We start from the raw sequence: 16058 nt of genomic DNA on the forward strand, positions 1-16058 counted from the left end.
CTATGGGGTTTTGCAAAATGTGCCATGTTGTTGTTGTGCACATTCGTTAATGTTGTCGCCTAAGCTGTTTAACATCTTTAAAAGATTGCCATGGCATCTTCGGAATACAATCGTCATATCTCCGATGACGAGGACGACAACGTTACAGGTTGGTAATGTCATTCATCGTAAATATTTGAGTGGAAAAGCTATATCTGACGGGGCAAAGCTCCCTTTTGTTCATTTGTTGTAAGTTGTAAATGTACCAAAGTCATTGAATGGAGTAATGGACTACAATTTGGTTAAATTGTAACCCTGAAACCCATGCGTAACAGTGGCGAGTGTGACGGAGGTCATCTTGCACCTGTTCACCCCCCTCGGGGATCGAACGTGCGACCTCGTCAACTACAACGGTTCGGCAATGGGAGACACAGTACGATACCGCTGGGCCAAGAGACTAGTCTCTCGGCCCAACGGCACGAGACTGTATGAGGCTATCGGAGGGAGGTTTACCAACGTTCCACGCCAACTCTGTGCTAGTTAGCCTCCGTTACACTCTCCCCCTTAAACCTCACTCCCATCCCGGGTCAGCGGCACCACTGTGACGGAGGTCATCTTGCACCTGTTCACCCCCCTCGGGGATCGAACGTGCGACCTCGTCAACTACAACGGTTCGGCAATGGGAGACACAGTACGATACCGCTGGGCCAAGAGACTAGTCTCTCGGCCCAACGGCACGAGACTGTATGAGGCTATCGGAGGGAGGTTTACCAACGTTCCACGCCAACTCTGTGCTAGTTAGCCTCCGTTACACGAGTCCTGTGTAAACAGAACCATTCGAACTGAATGAATTACGCGCTCTCCTAATGATGTTATCTTGTTCTCCTCACACTTTTATCTGCTGGGTTTTGTTTCAGAAAAGGACAAACTGCTTACCACAGTGACAAGCTATGGCGCAAACGCCTGTAAGGGACAGGCTGACCATCGGCCAGCCGACCTTGACGGATCACTGCTGCAGCAACAGCTGGAACATGAGGAAGAGGAGCTCCGGAGAAAAATGAAGTATTTCTTCATGAGTCCCTGTGATAAATTTCATGCCAAAGGCCGTAAACCATACAAACTCGGTCTGCAGCTTCTCAAGATTGTCATTGTCACAATACAGGTACCCCCGCAACATAACGTTTTTTGTTTTTGTTTTTGTTTAGTTTGTTTACATATATTTGGAATATAATAATTCACCTACATGTAAACAATGTGTAGCCTGTGAATAAGAAAACAGCATGCTGATGTTTGTCTGGTCTCTTTCTCTTTCCAACCCCCCAACACACCACTCCAAGTTGGTGCTTTTTGGCCTGAGCAACCAGATGGTCGTAACGTTCAAAGATGAGAACACAGACGCTTTCAGACACCTCTTCCTGCAGGACTACCAGGATGACCCTGACTCCCCACTGGCTGTGCACACGCAGAGCGAGGTCTACGACCACATGTATTACGCCATAGACCAGGTACGCATGTAGTCCTTCACCTGCTTGGGGCTTCACCACAGCCTCTGCAAAGTCTTTGGGTGCGTTTGTAAACTGAACCTGATGCGCAGAAAAATAGAATATTGGATTTGGGGGGGGGGGGGGGGGGAGCGCAAGCATGCCACACTTGATGAATGAATGCCAGTTCAGAATTTAGACAGATGGTTTCAAAGTCTGATCTCTAATTGTTGCGTGCTCCGAGTGCTCAGGGTGGCAGTTTAGGAACGCACCCTTAGTGTGGTAGTTTGATATCATCACCCACAATAGCACAAAAAACTGGTATTAATCCTTGTGTTGATATACTCCATTGTTATGCACTTGTCTCATAATACGTTGTTGTTACACAGTTGTTACTTTTTTGGGATGTCTAGTCATTACTTGGTACCACACACACACTCACTGAGGAGGAACTATCAGTAGCCTAGTCATGGGGGGAAAGAAACAGGAACTCAAAACATGCTGACGACATCATTGGGAGAGAGGGAGGTAAAGTAGGTAAGGAAGAGAGGAAGAGAGAAATTCTTAAAGGGAAAGCAGGGCTGATAATATTCAGTCTCCGTGACTGCTTGACGGACGTTGTTTGCAAGAATAAAATAAGGTCAAGTTGTTCTAATTTCAAAAATGGTTAAATTTCCAGGCTCAGGATATTCTTTTACTGTCAGGCATGGAAAATCCTGTAGCTTGTATAATCTGTCTGAAGATTCAGATAACCATGTACAGAATATAACATTGCCCCAGCCACTCAACATGACATATCTTTAACATATCAGTGTGTACATAATCACTTTTTAGTCATATTCTTTGCAGTTAAACAAGCGAACGTCTCTCTTCTCTGACCCAGTACCTGAGTTTGGCAGACATCTCGATTGGGCGCTATGCGTATGTGCCAGGTGTGGGTGTGAACGGCAGTGCGCTCACCTTGTGTCAATACTACTACAAAAAGGGCCACATCGACCCCGTCAACGACACCTTTGATATTGACCCACATGTCATGAGAGGTAAAAGCAATTTGTTGTTGTCAGTTCACGTTTAATCTTACAACTGTACATCACTCCAAAGATATCAGAGATTTAGCCATTTAATGCAGAGCCACTGTTATAACCGTATTGTCACCAAAATTGAAATGACCTTGTCTTATTCTGTTATTCAAGATTGTCAGTAATGGCATAGCAATGTTTTTATTAGTGAGTGGGATTGCGACAATCCTATCTGCACAAAAGGGCTATTGTTCCCCCCTTCCTTTTGAAAAATCAGCAACCATTGCTTTAAACCCAGATAACTTTTCCATTAATGAAACAAGGTCATGTTCATGGAAAAATTGGGCAACTTAAATGATTAACTATCATTTGGGAAACAAGAGTCTCTGATACACCTAGTGGTCAATGATAAGTGCTGTGAAATGCCAGTGATTAAACATGAATATATGAAGAGTTCAGATGCAAAACCCCCTAATTGCCTTTTCAGAAAATAATCTTAATTCATTTTTATTTAATACAAAGCTATCAAAATTGCAAGTTTTTTTATTTAATTTTTGTAATATAACTATTTATATCTATTATCAAGTACATGAATTTAAACCAAACCAACAACAGGGTTCTCTGAAAATATAGAAGTGCAGGTCTTCTGAAATGGAGTTAGGGGTTTTTGCATCTGAACTCTTCATATGTTGTAATAAATGTAATTACATTAAAGCATATCATCATTGTCTGCAGTTTTATGTTGTGTTGTCTGAATTGTATCTTAAATCTTATCATCTAGACTGCAGAGGACTAGACCCCCCCTCAGAGCCGACTCTCACTGCCACTCAGGACTACAAGAACTTCACGCTGAAATTTCACAAGTATATCTCTCCCTCTTTTACACACACACACACACACACACACACACACACACACACACACACACACACACACACACACACACACACACACACACACACACACACACACACACACACACACACACACACACACACACACACACACCACAAAACACACACACACACGTATACGCACTTCTACTGTAGAATTATGACGAGGCCATCATGGCCAAAAGTTAGTACAGCATTAGATATTATAAGGGGAAGCAGGAGTGCAATTTAAAATCTGTTATGACACTATAACAAATCTCAAAATAGTAAATTCTCTGCAGACTTTTGAGGAACTATATAAAATATTTTCTGCTGACCTTGGTGACTCATAGAATCCAATCATGCGCAGGCAGCCATGGAAACATGTCATGCCATTCTTACATGATCCAATCTTTGAAGTGTGCTTGTGTGGAGAAATATTTTCCACTGTGTGTGCACCCTAACATCTAAAATCTGCCTGCATTCTCTGCATCTCATGAATCTCTGCATTCCCACAGGCTGATAAACGTAACCATTGACTTCCAGCTGAAGGCCATCAATCTTCAGACCATTATAAACAACGAGATCCCAGACTGCTACACTTTCTTCATCACGGTAAAGTCTGCTTTGAGGCTCTCATGTCTGCATAACTTCTGACAGATATCAAGATGTCTCTACATAATTTTGTTTCAAGTCATTGGACAACTCAACTTGAGTTTCTGACGAATACATGGAATTGATCATTCCAAAACCTTGTCATATTTGCATGGGAGTGCGTCTTCTTATTCATGACTCAGAGTAGTGTTGTTGAGAGTAGAATTTTTCATTTATCCTTTATTTAGCCAGGATTGTCCCATTGAGACTACAGTCTCTTCTGCCAGGGAGTCCTGGTCAAAATGGCAGCATACATATAGTTACAGACACAGACAAACACATAGACAAAAAGGAAAATAAATGTACAAAAAGCACATTAAGAAGAATAAGTTTACATAAAACGTATTTTGAGATAAAAAAAAGTAGCCTATGTGCTGCATAGTCAGAAACAATGACACTCCTCTGTGTATACTGTATTAGTTTACCTCTTAAAAGTCTCTAATGAGGGCAGAGAGTCCATACATAATCTCTTCTGCAACTCAGAATGTGTTGGTGTCATTTCCTTTCCCTTTCATATGGAGATTATTCAAAATTTTCTCGCACAGTATGCAATGTTGGATGACATTATGCGTGTAAATATTTAGAATACAGTATGTGTCATATCCAGTGTGTCATAGCCAGTGTGTGTTGTGTGCCTTGACAGATCCTACTAGACAACCAGGCCCACAGCGGCAGAGTGAAGATCAGCCTTCAGAACCAGGCCACCATCAAGGAGTGCAAGGAGCAGAACATCTATGGACAAGGTAAAGCCCTTGCCTTAATCACTGCCCTAAACTAAACCCATTTGATTATCAACCTCTTTGGAATAAACGCCTCCTGGGCCTCATCATAAGCATCCCAATGCCCCTTTGACCTTATCATAAGCATGCCAATGCCCAAAGTCTCTTCCCTCCTCAGGTATTAAAAAATAAAATAGACTAATGACCTCCAATGGCAACGGTGCCTAATACTCTGCTTAGTGGTAAACCCGACCCTTATGACAGTCATGTTGTAACTTCTGTTGCCTGAATATTCTGCTGTGTCATCTTCTCACAGCCTTATCTTTCTCACTCTCTCTGTCCTCCCAGCGGACAGCTATGCGCGGGTGGCGTTTGACATCATCGTGGCTGTGGTGTGTGTGCTCTCCCTCCTGCTGTGTGGCCGCTCCATCCTCAGAGGGGTTGTCCTGCAGCATGTGAGATCTATGGCCTGCTTAAAACCCCAGAGCCTTCAGGATTTTGTATATCATCATCGTTGTCCAGCAGAAACCTTGTATCTCCACTTTTCATTGTTTTTTACTTCTATTTATAAATCACTATTTTCTATAAATAAATAATCATTTCAACATTAAAGTTGGTTATTAAATAATTTATCATACATATGCATGCAGTACCCATGAAGACTGACCAGTAGTATTAATTTATGTTTTATAATGAATAGAAAACGATTTAAAAAAAATAATAATAGTAATCGTGGAGATACAAGGTTTCTGCTAGAGGCGACGACATGTCTTTTGTTACCAAAGGTTTGACAGGCCGAAATGCCCATTTCTACGTACACAGTAAATCGGTTGGTCCGTAAGTATACAGTAGTAGTGTTGTACTGTTACGCTCTTTCAAGTGACATCTTTTGAAGTAGTCACACCTGCAAGCAAATACCTATCAGCTTGTACAGGCCTGCTTCAGCCTTTGGGAAACTTGTTGTTACCAAAATGGTAACTGTCATGTAAGACTTGGTAATGTCATAAAAATGATCGCTGGCACTTCTATCTGCACTAAAATGCTATTCATTGGTTCATTGGCTAGGGATAGACAAGGGTACACTCTCACATCACCATTCCATCTTTTTTTTTGTTTACCTCACAAATTACGTTGAGATTGATTTGTACGTATCTCCACATGATTTTATTTTCAGTTCATGGTATTAGCTTCTGACTGAATCTCATTTCATTTTCTGTCACTTGATCGATTTGGAGAAAAACATGATAAGTCATCAGATAATAAAAGTGTTATTAGTTTTATGTTTTTTTCCCCTCTCAATTTCATTGAGTTTAATAGAGCTATTTGCAAAACAGGCACATCAAATATCAAATTCAAGTATCAAGTAACATTTCTCTCTCTCTCTCTCTCTCTCTCTCTCTCTCTCTCTCTCTCTCTCTCTCTCTCTCTCTCTCTCTCTCTCTCCCTCTCTCCCTCCCTCAGGAGTTTGTGCAGTTCTTCAGGCAGAGGCTGGCGCGTAGTGTGTGCTGGGGAGACAGGATGGAGTTCATTAACGGCTGGTACATCCTACTCATCGTCAGTGATGTCCTCACCATCATCGGCAGCTTCATCAAGATTGGCATCGAGTCCAAGGTGTGGACTTTGGCAGATAATTTACACAAGCACCTAAAATACTCAAGAAGAAGATTGTCCTCTTTTATGCTTTCATATTTCCAGTATTATACTAAAGTATGTTGCATGTTGTCTCTTATTTTCTTAATAAACCTCAAAAAAGTGTCTTAAGTCTTCATAGCCCCATAATGCACGCCGTTCTACCAGTGGAGACCAGTGGAAGGCTGCAGTAGCCATTGAAAAGTTAACTACTATAGTACTACAGTACTATGACATAACACAGGGCCTTTAGTAATACACTATGACTTGGTCATTGCCATTCTGGTAACAGCAATTTTATTTTAATGTCATGTCTTAACAGGTTAACTTAATTACTTGATTAGGAATTGCTAATTTGGTCATAAGTAGTGGTTTATTGGCATCATATTATAAAGCAAATGCTCAGGTTATGTGATGTACAATAATGGATGTTCATAAATATTGATGTTACCAACAGGGAAATGCCTCGTATGACCTGTGTGCCATCTTGCTTGGCACCTCTACCCTGCTGGTGTGGGTGGGCGTCATCCGATACCTCAGCTTCTTCCAGAAGTACAATGTAAGAGCTGCCTCTTACTTCATGTTTTTATGATGGTGCGGTTGTAATCTGGCTTTGAACCAGTTTTTCTCAAAGTGGGGCGTAAGCCTCCAAGCTCCAAGCTCAGCTCAACAAAAGTAAAAATCAACTGGTTGCTCATTCCCTAAGAAATATTCAAAATAAAGGAGACAGGACAGCACTCCTAGCTGCTTGGACTTAATTGCTCATCAGATGTTTCGGTCTTAAAGGACCAGTTCAGTCAATTTCAACATGCAGTTGTAATGCTCACACTACCCTGGACTTGTCAGTATCTGAGTTTTTTTCTTATTTTTCAGCGTTTTCCGAGAACTTGGTCATTGTAATGGGGGCAGCGCTTTATTTACATAAAAAAAAACATTTGTATTTCTTCCCAAAAACATCTGAAAGGTTATACAACATCAGCAAACAACTAGCAAACAGCGGTACCTTTTGGGAAAATGTGAGTAATGGAGTAGGCCTATGTTCATTTTAAAAAATATATAAACTTACGCTGCCCCCATTAGAATAGCTCATATCTCGGAAAGGGCTTAGCCAAAAAATGTGGCATCACCGGGTACTGACAAGTCAAGGGTAGCGTGAGGCGAGCAATACAACAGCATATTGAAATTGACTGAACTGGTCCTTTAACCTTCTTCAGTGTTGGGCCCGCTTAGCAGTAGAGAAAAATTGAGGAAAAAATGCAAAGTCAGAAACACTACCAAACTTTTTAACAACAACAAAATGCATTACATTTTAATTGCTACCAATTAATCATCTGTGATACGGAATGATATTGCCATGGGTGTTCTAAACAGTATCTTTATATGTTACATTTCTATGTTAGTTTCAGTGTAAATTTAAGAACCCCGCCGGGGCGGTGCTAGCTCAGGTGGTAGAGGAGCCGTTTGGCAACCCAAAGGTTGCAGGTTCGAGCCCCATTCGGCCTGACTCCATCGTTGTGTCCTTGAGCAAGATACTTAACCCCAAGTTGCTCCTGGTGGCAGGGTGGTACCCTGCGTGGCAGCCACGGCCACCGGTGTGTGAATGTGAGTGTGAATGGGTGAATGTGAGGCATACAATGTAAAGCGCTTTGAGTGCTCGAAGGAGTGGAAAGGCGCTATATAAATGCAGTCCATTTACCATTTGCCATTTGCCCTGTGTGCCTCAGATCCTCATCGTGACGCTGCGGGCTGCGTTCCCCAACGTGATCCGCTTCTGCTGCTGTGCGGCCGCCATCTACATGGGATACGTCTTCTGTGGATGGATAGTGTTGGGACCATACCACGTCAAGGTACACACACACACACACACACACACACACACACACACACACACACACACACATATGTTGATTATGTTTTTAAAAAAATGAACTCATGAACAAGTTTTAATTTTTTTTAGAATTCCATGTCCATGTACCATATCAAGGTGCACTGACTCCACAGACACACAGACACACACACACAGACACACACACACACACACACACACACACACACACACACACACACACACACACACACACACACACACACACACACATATGATGATTAAGAAAATGAACTCAAAATGTTTTAGAATTCCCAGATAGTTTTATATAAGGCATGTAGAACTAAGAGGAAAATACTGCAGAATGCCAAAGGCTTCTATCAACCATTGATGTCTGGCAGACATGGATTGATATTGCTAATCCGAGTAAGGAAAAAGCACCTAAGCAGCCACAAGGAAGAAGTAAAGTTGCAGTTCTGGTGAAAAAAAGACTATTTTTAAGGATATGAAACCTGCTCTCGGTCTCAGTCTCAGCCTCAGCCTCAGCCAAGTGGTGACTTGCCCTTGCCCTGCCCTTCCAGTTTCGGTCGCTGTCCACGGTGTCGGAGTGCCTGTTCTCGCTGATCAACGGGGACGACATGTTCGCCACCTTCTCGGAGATGGAGCACAGCGGCACGCTGGTGTGGGTGTTCAGCCAGGTCTACCTGTACACCTTCATCTCCCTCTTCATCTACATGGTGCTGTCCCTCTTCATCGCGCTCATCACCGGGGCCTACGACACCATCATGGTAAATACAATACGCCTCAGCTATGGGATTCAGAACTATGACATCGTGACATCCAATGTCCAAATTCGATTTGATTATATAACTGTGTTAAAATCATGGTAAATACTCCACACCTATGGGATTAGGAAATAGGACATCATGAGACCAAATGCCCAAATTCTACTTTATTATGAGTAACTGTGTAAAAATGCAGTTTTGAAGTGGCACTAGCACTAGACAACCATGGTCAGCAATACTTTCCGTCTCAGACTAGAATTACATGATCGCTAAGGTAGATAACGTAAAATCTTGAAAAATGTGTGATGTTTTCCCTTCTACCTGTGCCACTTAACACATGTCATGTCACGCCAACTTGAGTATTTGAGTGCTTATGTGAATCACCTGATTCAGTTGAAATGGGGCAGGGTTTTTAATATCTGAAGGCAGGAGGTTCACAAAATAGATTTTATTTCTGTGAGCGTACCTCATGACTTGAGATGTTGCCTTTTCTGGCAGATGACAGGTGTTGGCTGCTTCCAGTTTCTGGTTGAGTGATATTGAAAGATTTGTGGTTTCATGTTGGTTCCACATTTAGTTTACTAGGTTCCCCTCTGTCAAAACTAATAGGTTTAGGTTTTCATTTGTCCCCAGTGCCATCTCCCTGTTAAATTCCAATCCTAATTGATCACTGGCTATATCCTTGGTGTGCTTTTATGGCATTTTATGGTGTGATGTGTAATTTTTATTTTGTTTTATTTATTATGATGTTTCTTATGCTACTTTTAACCCTATTTATGGTCATGTTTTAAACCCTGCACTTTATGGTTTGTCCTGTTATCTGTTGTCTATATGTTGTTGACTTGCTGCACACTTAATTGCCCCTTTGGGGACAATAAAATTGAAACTTGAAACTTGAACGTGAACTTGAACGTGAGAATGTGATATGAAGCAGAAAAAACAAGGTGAAAGTCAAATGCTTAACAAGCAGAACATAGTTTTTTGCCATATCATGATATATGGCCTGTAAGATAGATATGTAAGATAGACATGTTAGATAGATAATTCAAGGGCCACTCGATTATGAGAAAAATCATTATCTCGATTATTTCAGTCAATATTGATATCACAATATTTTTAGACGATATTTCTTTTAAAGACAAATAATTGTGCTGAACAATTTACAATCTGCCCTCCCTTCAGCAGTGTGAGTGGAAGGCCATAGAGAAATACACAGTGGTGTTCTGCATGAATGTTGAGTAGCAGGCCTGCTCACAATGCCTCAAGTGGAGGGGAATGTATTGCGCTTAGCATAACCTACCTTTTGGCAGTGTAGACAAATGACAAAAATATTGTTTTAAATTGATATTATGAAATTTGATATTGTTTGACAGTAATATTGATATCACAATATAAATTCGATATATTTCACAGCCCTAGATAATACTGTAGTAATGTATAATGTTCTATATTACATCAATACTCTTTCTATTTTATAATAGAAATATAATGTGAATCTGGTACTTAAAGGTGCATTGTGTAATACTTTAGCAGTTTATTTCCAGAATGCATGCTGCCCATTCACAAATGTTAAGTTTTTCTTGAATTCTGACCACCACCATCAAATTTTAAGTATTCCTTATGACTGGGGAAATTGCACTTCTCATACATATCTACCATTTTGAATGACCAGAAATAGACATTTTTAGACGCTTACTGTAATTTGGCCACACTAGTAAATATCAGTTTATTGTTTAGTAAATATTCAAATTTGCCAATAGGCAGCACAGTTTCAATAAGCAGCACAGTTGCAATACCTACTCTGGCCACCATCCTACACAGTGCATCTTTAAAACCAAACGTCATTGAAGGTGAAGATGTGATCATGTGACTCACTCTGACCTCTGACCCCCTGTGTTGTATTTCTCTTCTCTGTCTGTGTGTGTGTGTCCCCTGCAGCAGCAGACCCAGGCCCAGGAGCAGTGCCACGTCACAGAGCTGCATGCCTTCATAGCCCAGTGCACCGACACACCCTGCTCAGGGAAGTTCAGGGGGGCTGAGCCCACCTCATGCTCTCTATTCTGCTGCTTTGACCAGTGAGAGAGGTCACACTCCTCTGTGTGTGTGTGTGTGTGTGCGTGCGTGTGCGTGTGTGTGTGTGTGTGTGTGTGTGTGTGTGTGTGTGTGTGCACGCGCGGCGTGCGTGCGTGCGTGCGTTATTGCACGCACGCGCGTGTTTTGTGTGCGCGTGTGCGTGTGCGTGTGTGCGTGTGTGCCAGGGCTTGAAAACGAAATTATTTTTCAAACGTTCCGTTCCGAACGGTTCAGGCAAGTTTCAATTTAACGTTTTCGTTCCTGCAATCGTTCCCCCACAAAAATATCGTTCCTGAACCGGTTCGGAACGAAAAATAACGTTCGTTCTTAACGTTCCTGCAGTGTTTAACGGCCATATTAAGTCTATTTTCGTGGACTTTATCTTAGAATAGACGTACTCATTATTTCCCCTTGATTTACACAGCTATTCTCAAAAATAATAACACACCCAAAAACACTCAGATGGGCTATCCATCCTGGCAGATTTAACCGGATGCCTATAATTCTTATCAAAAGTAGCCTATGCCAGCCCAGTAGCGGTGGGTGGATGTTGATTAGGGAGGCACAATACAGCCAGAGAGAGTTTTAAAAAAATAGCCAGAGAGAGTTCCTAAAAAAATCTCTGGAATAGCGCAGGTAAACGTCAGCATAATAAGAGGTGTCGATAGGCATGGATTTCAGTTCTTGCTTGCCTAGCTCTATTTAATAGGCCATGATGAGGTTTGCAGCAAGTGAAACGTGTAAGTAAAAGGGACACAGTTTGCTCCACAAAAAATCCCAAACTGTTTTGAGATGTGCACGATGCAAGGGGTCACTAGTTCTAGAGAAGGGACAGGTTGCATAGTCTGAAACCTCGGATATGCTCTCAGATATCGGCTACCAACCATTCCAGTGCAAATCCATCACCACAAAACCGGAGACCTTTTGTTGCCTAACAGACAAGCGTCACAAAATAGTAAGAGTTTCCACGTAGTCCATCCCATCAGCCCAGCCCTCTGCACGACAGAAGAGAATAATAACTTAAACAACAACAAATGCGCTGTCTTTCTCTATCCCTGCTTGTTGTCACACGCGACCTACTGTTATTCGTGATGACAGTCAGGAAATATTGTGCAATACTGAGGAAACCATCGAAACATTGAGCGGGCCAGCTAACGTCAGCTAGCGTCTGTCCATCTGCCACGAATGACTTTATCCCGCATTGACCACAACAACAGATAAATAAGACGTCCTTGATTACAGCACATAAAACACCAGCTCTCACCTCTCTTCTCTACAACCGACAGTGGGATACGCTGCGCACAACAAAAGCACCTCAGTAACTTTACGACAACATAATTTGCCATAACCGCATTGAACATCGAGGCACTCGGCGGTGCCATTACAAGTAGTAAGCTAAACATGACTTACCCACCAGTTGCCTCTCGAGAGCACTCTGCGAATTAGGTTCATCAAATCGCCTATCCAATTCCTTTGCAAATCATAGACATATGGTCCAAATACTCTGTCCCTGTAGGAATCCCAACACCGATCTCAAGACATGTTCTCTTTGGCTCTCCATGGTGTAAATATAAAACTCTGTACAGTCCGTGAATGAGACTGAAGAACAGCGCGGGTAAAGTGTCATCTCTCTTATAAAAACTTATTTGATATTGGTGGTCAAAAACTTTAGGGCGGGTTTTAGAGTCAACTTCCAATCACTACGAGAAAGCCAGGAGAACAGAGACAGTTTAGTTCTAGTTTCCTATCAAATTCTCTGAGGAGAAGCACATCCTAAATTTACCCAGGAAGTTTCTCCATACAATGCACAGTCGCACTCTGATTGGCCAATGCTCCTCAATATTTTATCAATCGGCGGCAAGAGCTCAGGTGAAGCAAAATGCTGTTGCTGTAGGCCTATGCATGTTTCACCTCACACACCTCAGTAGCCGAACTAAAAGACTGCTCGTCGCCATGGTTACTCCTCAAACAAAATCGTGCACTTGTATGAAATATAGAGAACAAAAAAAAAAACGTTATTAACCGGTTTGTGGATTTCAGAATAACGTTTTTGTTCCGGAACACTTGAAGACCATTTCGTTTTCGTTTCCGTTTCCGTTCCTTGTAAAATTCCATAAAATTTCGTTCGTTTTCGGTTTTCGTTTTCGTTCCTTGAACCGGTTCGGAGCCCTGGTGTGCGCGCATGCATTTGTGAAGGAATGCGTGTGTGTTGATATTTATGTGGTAAAGAAGTGGCATGTACTGTAGTGTAGATGCATCCCAAAGGGAGAAGATGGAAGAGTGGAGTTTCTGCACCAACCTCACATTGCGTTGTGACCTCACTGACCAGTAGCACACGTCACTGACATGTACATAGACGTTGTTGTAATATTTCTGTGGTATGCTGGAATTTTTAACTTAACTACTTTGTGAGCACCAGTACTGTGTAGTGTTCATGTAGACACGAAGAGACACTGCCCCCTATTGGTGAAATGATGCTTAGCTTAGGCGTTTGTTCATAAAATATTGGGCTATAGACAAAAGTTGTTTTAAGATTTAATTTAAAAAAATACTTTTTTACACTTTTTAATTTGGGAAAAAGGCTTGATTTGTACTCTAAATTATCTTTTATCATGTCCATTAAGACTTGTATATAGTTACATTTCATTCGATAACCAACCATATAGTTTAATGTGTGGGTGACAAAAGAAAAAAAAAAAACAGATGCACAAACTGATATATCCTATGTGTCTAGACTTAAGGTGCACAAACAACAGGTACTGTCTGCTAGGTTCACGCCCCGCTGTTAAGGCTGTAATTTGTATTTACCCAAGAATTCCGTGTAGTCGACACTGGTTCTTCACGAACAATTTACTCTGTCGCAACACAATGGACCATGAGAGCATCATCGTTATCTTGCACAGACGACACGGTAACATTGCCACAGAACAATAGTGCGCTTAGTAGTGCTGCAGCCATGTGCTCCTGGGAAAACAAACAACTTATTTTATTGTTTTACTTGAATTTTGTGTTTTATTGTTTTATATTGTACATCATATTTCTATCTTTGCTTTCTTTCCTAACTGAAGAATTGATAACATAAGGGAAATATGTAAAGGGTACACTCATGACTGGTGGTATTGCAAGTAGCTGAACTCTTATGCCTGTCTCATCTGTTTTCTCTGAGCCCGGTGCCCTCTCTCTCGCGGATACATGACCCGAACTCCTGGTCCATTTGCATCGAGCGACACATGATTAATGCCATTTTTTTTTCCGAGACTCCTGTCGGGCAACAGAGCGTGGCTGTGGCATTTTCCAAGTGTGCACACATGCTCAATGACCGTGTCAAGAATAAAAAAAAAGAGAGAGAGAGAATAAGACAAGGCGGCACCGTCGGCAGGCTCTTTAAAATTCAGGTTTTCGCTCCCTCCCCTGCCTTGTAGTGTCTCTCTTCTCCGTGAGCACCACACCCCATACCCAAACCACTCACCCCCACCCAACATTGCCCCCACCCCTCAGTGTCTTGAAAATGGGCTTTCCCCTCCGCTGCTCTTCTACCCAGTCTTTTATCCTGCACTTGATGAGATGACAGGAGGGAAGCGTTGAGGAGGGAAGATGAGGAGAGGAGAGGAGAGGAGAGGAGAGGAGGGGAGAGGAGAAGAGAGGAGAAGAGAGGAGAGGAGAGGAGAAGAGAGAGGAGGAGAGAAGCATTGAGAAGCGGAGTGGAGGTGGAGATAAGGTGGGAGAGGAGAGGAGGAGAGCCGAGGAGATGAGAAGTGGAGGGAAGGGGCATTGAGGAAAGGAGAGGATGGGAGGATGAAGAGATGAGGGGAGGGGAGATGAGAGGAGTGGAAAGGAGGGGAACAGAGGAGAGGAGGGGAGATGAGAGGAGGTGGTCAGGCCCTGCAGCCACTAGTTCTCATCAATATTTATGAGCCTTTGGGTGAGGTGACCCTGCACACCATCACCCCCTGTAACTCTCCTGCTTTTCTCTCTTCAACTCTCTGCATCTCTCTCTCCCTCCTTTTCTGTCTTTTTCTTACAGTCTCTTTGCTTTTTTTTCTTCTGCGGTCTGTCTTTTTTTTCACGTTCATGTCTCTTTCTCTCCTCCCTCTGTCTCATTCTCTCCTCTCTTCTCTTCTCCTCATCTCTCTCTCTCTCTCTCTCTCTATCTATCTCTCTCTCTCTCTCTCTCTCTCTCTCTCTCTCTCTCTCTCTCTCTCTCTCTCTCTCTCTCTCTCCCCCTCTCTCCTATTAGCTTGAGGTCCTGGTAGCCAGGGCAGGGTCAGTAGAGACTCTCATCTCTTATGTGTGAAGGAAGAGCTAAAGGGGCAACTGGAAGCTCTCTCTCTCTCTCTCTCTCTCTCTCTCTCTCTCTCTCTCTCTCTCTCTCTCTCTCTCTCTCTCTGTACCTTCTTTCTTCTTGGTTGTTTACATTTCGCTGCCTTTTCTTTTTCTACTTTGTGGTTTTCTGTTTGTCTTGTTTATAGGGGGAATCTTCGCTGAACAAAGGGATAAACACACACACACACACACACACACACACACACACACACACACACACACACACACACACACACACACACACACACACACACACACACACACACACACTCATTTCTTTTTGAGACGAGAAGGGACAGTGATGTTTAACTCCAGTATGATTTTTTTTTGCCTTGTTTTGTTTTTAAATTAAGATGGGTTAAGTTTTATGTTTTAAGGGATTTATGTATGATAGGGAAATATATTTAAATGAAGAAAAAACTGAGGAATTTTAAGTGCTTTTAGCGTTCCGGCAGTCTGGTAGTCTGTCTTTGTCTTCGCAGAACATACTGTGGAATGCAATAAATGTAATTATGAATGTTTTTATTCATGTGCTTAATGTAAAACTCCTTTTCGTTTTTTTTATTTTATTTGTATTGTCAATCCTTGGAATAACATGCATGCACATCAAAGGGCACCATGGAAACAATGAACTAGTTACAGTAGTTTACCCAGGTGAGCTACCTTCTCAGAAATGTACTACGTTGTTGAATTGTACAG

At 42.1% G+C, this 16058-nt stretch overlaps 1 protein-coding gene across 1 annotated transcript; it reads left to right on the forward strand.

Annotated features, from left to right (window-relative positions):
- Positions 1 to 13: 13 nt before the first annotated feature.
- On the forward strand, positions 14 to 11087 carry mcoln1b (mucolipin TRP cation channel 1b). Its single transcript, XM_063192161.1, has 13 exons — positions 14 to 148; positions 897 to 1141; positions 1317 to 1484; positions 2344 to 2500; positions 3261 to 3342; positions 3870 to 3966; positions 4649 to 4748; positions 5073 to 5179; positions 6186 to 6335; positions 6811 to 6912; positions 8078 to 8200; positions 8760 to 8966; positions 10902 to 11087. The coding sequence occupies exons 1-13, from the start codon at positions 91 to 93 to the stop codon at positions 11040 to 11042; spliced, it is 1737 nt and encodes a 578-aa protein (XP_063048231.1). The 5' UTR covers positions 14 to 90; the 3' UTR covers positions 11043 to 11087.
- Positions 11088 to 16058: the final 4971 nt, after the last annotated feature.

This window comes from Engraulis encrasicolus, chromosome 2, assembly GCF_034702125.1.
Source record: "Engraulis encrasicolus isolate BLACKSEA-1 chromosome 2, IST_EnEncr_1.0, whole genome shotgun sequence".
NCBI lineage: Eukaryota > Metazoa > Chordata > Actinopteri > Clupeiformes > Engraulidae > Engraulis > Engraulis encrasicolus.

What these genes read in the sequence shown, in the direction of transcription:
- mcoln1b (XM_063192161.1), top strand. Translation starts at nt 91, where the DNA reads ATGGCATCTTCGGAATACAATCGTCATATCTCCGATGACGAGGACGAC. An exon ending in GCAGAACATCTATGGACAAG is followed by an intron (nt 4,749 to 5,072) that starts GTAAAGCCCTTG and finishes CTGTCCTCCCAG; the next exon opens with CGGACAGCTATGCGCGGGTG. An exon ending in GCTTCTTCCAGAAGTACAAT is followed by an intron (nt 6,913 to 8,077) that starts GTAAGAGCTGCC and finishes TGTGTGCCTCAG; the next exon opens with ATCCTCATCGTGACGCTGCG.